The following is a 7,690-nucleotide window of genomic DNA, read 5'->3' on the forward strand; positions in this document are numbered from 1 at the left end:
AGGCCTGAGAATCCTATTGATTTTCGTTCAATTGGAGATCATAGCATTCATTGTTTTGTCTCTAGAAAAACTCAAATCATACCTTAAGTTTCAATATTCATCCCAATTTTAAGATGCACTAATGCTCTTCCGTATGTTTCTGTGGTAATGCATCTCCTGAAACATAAAATATCGTCTCGTGATATAGAAATGACCTACCCATTTTTTTTCATTGCGAATTGTTTACGGCAGCCTACTTAAAATGTATAGAGATGAAATAATTTTAACGTGTTTAGACACTTAAAGCAATTCACGTATAAATAAAGATGTTGAAAAGCTCAACCTCTTAGTTAGTTGCATCAAGAAAGTGCATCCGAGAGTTTTAAAGGGACTCTGCTGATGTCTATAAAAACCTAAAAACATAAAGTTTGAATTTCTTACATAAATATATAAGACTGATATGCAAAGATAGTTAAGAAATGTAATTAGAAATAAATTGAAAGTCGTATTATTGTTCTTATCTTAGTCCAAATTGGACGAACAACGTTACAATACTTTAAATTTTAGTATGGGGTCGTTTTTAACAATTTGAAAAATTATTCTAGAAAAAAAGGAGTGAGCAAATGATCTTAAATTATGCACAAAGATTATTGGTCTTGACCAACATCAAATGTAACATTTATCCCGAAAAAATATTTTCAGTCCCTTCATGTCAAAAAAACTTCAGTGGAGTCCCTATATATATATAGTTTCACTAGAGACTTTTATATAGATTCTAAATTTTATTTGAAAGACCCTGGTTTCACACAGCATAGAAAGTGATGGAGTTTTCAATGTGAAATAATGAAAAATAAATATGCTATATTCGTCCAAGTAAGGAACAAAACGTCGCTATATAATTTTATCTTGATATTAGCTTTAAATATTCAAAATGAAGATAAGTAATTAAGTTTTGTGCACATTTTTTTTGTTGATGAATAAAATTGTACATAATTTCCATAGGTCTCTATGTTAAATTATTGACCTGGCATATATTTGATAAGTTATCAATGTAAACTGTTTTTCTCAAATATAAGAGTCATTTCAGAAGATATCAAAGTCTAAAGGTCTACATAAGTAAGTGTTCGTTAAGTACTCTAATATATTACTTATGAGATATCAATATGATTTCAATGACCTATATTAACTCAAATCAATCGTAACTTTCAGATGTTTGAAGTTCAATTAACTTAAGTTTCTAAATAATGATTGATTAACTGTTACTTTACAACCGGTGTTTTATCAAGAGTATATATATAAGCATTTAGAAAAACCTAAAAGTTTCTCAAGAGTATAGATATAAGGTATTAAAATAATCCTTGTCAACAACCTCTTTACTTTTGGTCAAGTTTTCCCAAAGACTTACGTAGTAAGAACTGGCCCCGAAGCATTCGGGTCTAAAAGTTCAAGGTTCAGCCGATGTTCGGAGTGAAGATCTGGACTGAAAACAGAATTGGTTGACAACATACATACAAATCGCCTTCGGTCCATCGTTACCAAATTCGTGATCGTGTGGTTAAAGTTGTTGACTTCAAACCACTTGCCTCTCACCGCTGTAGGTTCGAGCCGCGCTAGAGGTTTCAGATTCTTTATGTGAGACCGTTATCCAGCCAGCTTACGGAATGTGGGTGGTTCAGGGACCAGTTTGTGCCTGAAATAATGTACGTGCTGTACAAGTCTCATCCACCAGTAAAACTGGCAAGTCGCCATATGACTATGCTATTTTGGTGCGACTTTTAACCAAGTTACAAAAATAAAACAAAACAACAACAAAATATTTTAAAAAAAAACTCATTTTGTTGCCACTGAACTTTAAATTTCCACCTTACTAATTAATGTTTTGGTAAAAATAAGATGGTGTATAATTATGATGGATGACTCACCTATCTTTATAAAGGTCATATTTAAGGTCAAAATTTACGAAAATTTCTTCTTTGATTTAATTATATGACGTGTATCTTCAGATAGGTTCATTTGGTAAAAGCGATTTTATATCCAAAACACAAGCACAGTTTTCTAAAACCAATATTTAAACAATGTCTGTAACATTTTACTCCCCCAATTTTTTTTCAAGTTAAAAAACAAAATTGCATCGGAAATTGCTCAGATTGCTCTAAAACTTGCGTTGAAAACCGGGAGAGCGTAGCGAATAATATTAATAAAAAGCCGAGCCAAAAACAGTTTGGTTGGAAAAACAAAAGTTCATGTAGCTAGGTAAGATACACTCTCGGTTTTCAAATCGCCACCCGAGTCTGTAAATACTATGCACACCTATTCCTCTTACGGTATCAATTACATATAGATGTTGTCTTGAAGGCGACAAATTTGGGTCCCCACCAATCTAATCCTAGAGTACAAACTTTTACCGTTGTCATAATAGAGAGATCAGTGAGTTGTGCTTATGCTCAATTGTATATTTCCCAGGTTGTAATGTAAAAATGTGTTTTTTAACCTCTTGATTAGAGGATTAGATGAGTGGGGGTGGCAGGGGCTGGGGGCAATATATTCCGAGTGTCAAAGTACATGAAATGATAGATGATTATAATAACATAATGTGGCATTCACGACAAAAAGATTTATTTCTAATTTGATAGCATATAAAACAACAACAGACTTAACAAATCTGTAAGTGACAGAGCAGTAAAAAGAATAGACATTTTATTACATGACGGGTACTATATATTGTATACTGCACAGTTTCAAAATGTTAAGATGGCGTACAAAGCAATGCTCACTTTTCGCAGTCTTAACAAGCTATACATTATACTCAGAGCATGTGCATTTGTTTCTATATGCATGTACGAAGTAACCAAGAAAGAAAATGAGGCCCATGGAGAACAGAACTACACCAGAGACTAAACAAAGATAGTAAGAATATCCACGCTGGTCAAATGGCAGGTTGTTTATTTCCATGCAGCTGACGAAAAACAAAAACAAATCCTGTCACGGTCTATATAACAATAATAAAACCAATAAGTAGGGAAAGCGGTAGGGGACAAGATATAATGTGGTTTATACCATACAATGTATTTACGTGCATATGACATCATTGTTATGGAAATCTGTACATATACTGTTCGTTCATACGTAATTTATTTTAGTTTGATTGTGCAGAAAGCTATAAGCTTATAGACACACTCTCGGATTCGTTCCTGGAACCATATTGTACGGAACAATGAGCACAAGGAAACGACAACTTGCGCCTGATGGGATTTGAAGCCATGCGACTAGCTATCCGCGGCCTAAGGTTACTAGTCCGACGCGCTAACCATGCACTCTTCCATGCCGCCACTTGGCACACTTAGTCTATACTTTTGTCAACCCAGTTTCAGTATTTTAAAATCTATTTAGTAAACAAATAGCAAGGTACATTTTAAAATTGAAAGATGTCAATCACAAACAGTTTTGTTTATGTATAAACCAAATTATTCACCTGACACCAGACATCCTATAGGAATAAAGCAAGGAAAACAAAACTTTCCAATTGGATTCTCTTTTTCAATTTCGTCATTTCTGTAGAAGCAACATAATATACAGATGTAAACCAGTATGGTGCCTAGCAGGACAATATAAGAAGCCACTTGCAGTCCAAATGCAGATGATCCTAAAGCTGTCAGATACAAAAAATATCAATGCTGTAATACATGGATCTTAAATTTTTATCAAGTCAAAGTGTCATATATACAGTTAAACCTGTAACCAAGGGTCATCCGATGGAGAGACCAAGTGGTCTTTATTTGGAAGTTATGATTTGTGTTTTTAGATTAATGAGAGATTGTGAGGAGTGTCCTTTATTTACAGTGTGATCTTTATTAAGAGATGGCTTTAACACAGGGTTGACTGTAGTTGATGTATCTAAACAATGTTGGCTCGCTAATTTGATAATGTTTATGCTTTTGAAATGAGAATATCATTCAGTTAAGTTATTATTTATATTAATTCTATTTTATTATATATCATTTTATTTTTCATTTATTTTTTGAAGGATTATGGAATTAAGTTTTACTTTAATGACATGAAAAATGTTTTGATTTTGATTTGTTTTGACAATGACATCAATTAAACCTTACAAACTCTTCTAATAAATGTATGTTTATGGGTATTTATAAATAGAATACCAATTCTTACCGTTTGGACCACTAATTGTTGCATTACCACAATCTTTATACAGTAAATTAACATCTGAACAATTGTCACTGTACACCCAGTGTGATGTGAACATTCCGACGGTTTGTGACGGCAGAACGAGGAGGAAAATAACCCCTAATCCCACTCTAGAACACCACTCGAAGGAGTTACGTGCATGTAAACACGGGCAAACGCCTTTAAAAGCCTCTCGAAAGTCTTTTACAACGCCCATTTTAGAAAGTTAACTCCTGTTTCCTGTAAAAAAAAATTAGATATTGCAAATTATGCATCTAATGTTGAAATATTTATGTTTGTATACAGATCTTACATATATAATTAGTTCAAGAAATACAAACGCTTTTCTTTTTGTCTTCTTCAGAAAAAATGACTTTATCAATTTTTCATTTTTTTATCATTTTTTTACAGATCTTATATTATCATGTTTAAAGCCTCCAGATTCATGATGATTTTCATGAAAATTTTGAAAATGTATCTAAAAGTTCAATATGTGCAATGAACAAAGAAGTTTTTTACACATTACAAACTGCACTTACACTACACGTAAATTACAATGTACTTTTTTCTCAAATTTGATTCTTTTAAATATTTTGGCTCATCTTGAGGCATGCGGCTTTAACATACGGAAAACAGTTGTACACTTTTCTACTTTTTTATAAATGAGATTGGTTCTTTATATTTCTCTGTTTCCTGACAAGTATTTTTTTCAAACGGCAAGATATATTATTATATGTCGAACTGTTTAAAAAATCAAAATAAAACAATATGTTCATAATAAGTATTTAAATATTAGAAATAAACCAATTTATTATATACTTTTGAATGAAATACATGTTTTGAGAAATATTGACGAAATAAAATGCGTATTCTCATTTTTCCGTATTTTCACTGTAAAAAAAAAAATATTTTTCAATGCAGTGAAACATATTTTCAGTATTTTCACTGGTGTCTTGTCGGAATACTTTCTAAAATATTTAGCCAAAACACAATCTTTCAAATCAAAATGTCAAAAACTGAAAAATGTATATAATAAACAGAAAATTCAAGTTTTTTCTATAAATACAGGATTTATTTTCATCTTGTGATATGAAAATTATCATATTTCACTCGTGGCTACCGCCATTCATGAAATACAAAATGTATTTATTTTCATACCACTTGATGAAAAAAAATATCCTGTATTTATATAAAAAAATTAATATCCTCTATATATTTATAGTTAAGCTATGCGCAATATTTAATTAATTATATTATTGCATTATATGGATAATGAATATAAAAATTAAAATAAAAAAAATCGACTATTTTAAGAGGCGGCATGTAATACTTACTTGTCAAATAGTCCAGGACTTATGAATATTTATGAATAGTTGATCCCTTTATATACAACTAAAGATTTGCTTCCAGGAAAGAAGAAAGAAACCAGTCTGAACATGTCAGTTCATATTCTTTATTTGAACATCGGTTGTCATTCAAAAATATCGTTAAAACTTTTATGATTATTTATGTTAAGTACACTTCGATAATAAGCCATTTTTTTAAACAAAACAAAAATGCTTATCATCGCTTAAAGACGTATATTGGTTTTACATTATTTCATATACATATAATTTGTTTGCTTTTTAGCCCAAATAATGATATACTAGTAAAAGTCAACAGGTGAGTTTTTTTTTACTTCTTGTTGAATGAAGATAAATTGTACATTATTTCGAGCTTATTTACTGGGTCTTTGTGAACAACTCGACAATAGGAATTGACCCTCAATTTTTTTTTCATTTATGTAAATTTCTTTCAAAGATAAATGTACTGTTATTGATGGGAATATAGTTATAATGTAATTTTACAAAAGTACCGAAATTCCTGGTTTTGTTTGTCATTGTAAAACCTGACATTTTATGACATCAATTAATGAACTATAAAACACATTTAAGAGTGTAAATTGTTAAGTAAGTGTTTATCAAATGTTTAAATTAAATCTATTAGGAGATATTGATATGATTTCAAGTACAGCCGTTTAGTCGTTATTTTCAAATGTTTGAAGTTCTGTTAACTCGTTATGGTCCTTTACGAAACTCGAACAAATTTACAACTACTCTTCACTCCATTTTTATTGAGAAAAGCTAAAATGATCTTAGCGACAGGGCGACAAGACGATAGTCAAATTGCTGGAATATTTAATGTTCAGTTCTTTTACAGCCATGGACTAAATACTGCCAAACCTAATTCCCCTCAGTAAAACGTCATCAATATAAGAAAGAACTTTTTTATTTTTTTATTGTTCCATCTGCTAACAATAGTAATGAACAAAACACATAGCAAAAACACATAGCAGAAAACACACACAAAAAAAGCAACAAACAAACAAACAAACAAACAAACAAGAAAATGATAAAAAAAAGAAAATCACATCACACGCACACGCTCACACAAGATGAAAAATAGATATAAAATATATACAGTAAACTTTTAAAACAGCATGCCTCCAGACTCGTGCTTATGTTCATGCAACTTTTGAAAATGTATTCAAAAGTAAAATAGTGTGACATGAATTAACACACAGGATCTTGAACTTACAGTCCACGTTAACTACCAAAATAAGGTTAAATATGCAAAAAAGCCCGTACTGCGTTAGTCACGCAGTAGGAAATATAATAATAAATGCTGTAAAATCTGCCATTAATCGCACATTAAATATAATTTCTTATTTAAATTTTACATTTCTTTTACTTTTAATAAATGTTTAGTTAATTTTTCTCAAGTTTGATTTTTTCGAAGTATTTTAGTTCATATGCAGATTTAATAATGCTTTGTAATGTAATGTAATATAATGTAATACTGCTTTGTTTGTAACGCTATACTTTTAGCTTTTTTATCTTAAAAAAAATCAAAGCCCTTATATAGAAAGCATATAATAATCTGTAAGTTGCGAAACCAAGCTACTAAACTAATCAACTATTGGTCTCTGCAGTATGAATACATTTAAAACAAAAGTTTGAATAAATAAGGAAGTGAAAAACGTATTCATAATAAAGAGAAATTATGTATACAAAAACGCTTACGATCTTATTGAAAAGATTCTGATTGTGACTTCACATTATCAAGCCGGGCAAACATATATTCCCATGAACTAAATAGATCGTCTGCATTCCCTTCAATTGCCAAACTGTTCATAGGCAAAAGGAATACACTATGGAAGATATACATTTTGAAAAGTTATGTGAAACAAATATTGACGACAAGGATAGTTGTGGCTATACCATCCTGCATCAGGAAAATGACAACACATTGCTGAGCAAAATACCAAAAGTTAGGAAGAACAACCATTGCCATGGATACATGAAAACATCAACGGTATACCTGATAATTGCTACAACAATAATCGTGTCTGCCATCGTCTCTTCTAGTAGTGGAATTTTGGTTTATTTTGTGACAAAGGAGCGCATGGAATGCACTTGTAACATTCAAGGAATGAAATTCGGATCACCAGAGGTATCCCATACTACGACAAAAAGTGCAACAGTTGCAT

General features: G+C 31.1%; 1 protein-coding gene across 1 annotated transcript; it reads right to left on the reverse strand.

Moving 5' to 3' along the window:
* Positions 1 to 3,443: 3,443 nt before the first annotated feature.
* Positions 3,444 to 4,419, reverse strand: LOC132718174 (uncharacterized). Its single transcript, XM_060701803.1, has 2 exons — positions 4,147 to 4,419; positions 3,444 to 3,628 (listed from the first exon to the last, which is right to left on the reverse strand). The coding sequence occupies exons 1-2, from the start codon at positions 4,376 to 4,378 to the stop codon at positions 3,444 to 3,446; spliced, it is 417 nt and encodes a 138-aa protein (XP_060557786.1). The 5' UTR covers positions 4,379 to 4,419.
* Between the last annotated feature and the right edge of the window lie 3,271 nt (positions 4,420 to 7,690).

Source organism: Ruditapes philippinarum, unplaced genomic scaffold (genome assembly GCF_026571515.1).
Source record: "Ruditapes philippinarum isolate M1 unplaced genomic scaffold, ASM2657151v2 ctg8365_1_1_1_1, whole genome shotgun sequence".
Lineage (NCBI taxonomy): Eukaryota > Metazoa > Mollusca > Bivalvia > Venerida > Veneridae > Ruditapes > Ruditapes philippinarum.

What these genes read in the sequence shown, in the direction of transcription:
- LOC132718174 (XM_060701803.1), bottom strand. Translation starts at nt 4,378, where the DNA reads ATGGGCGTTGTAAAAGACTTTCGAGAGGCTTTTAAAGGCGTTTGCCCG. An exon ending in AACAATTAGTGGTCCAAACG is followed by an intron (nt 3,629 to 4,146) that starts GTAAGAATTGGT and finishes TGTATCTGACAG; the next exon opens with CTTTAGGATCATCTGCATTT.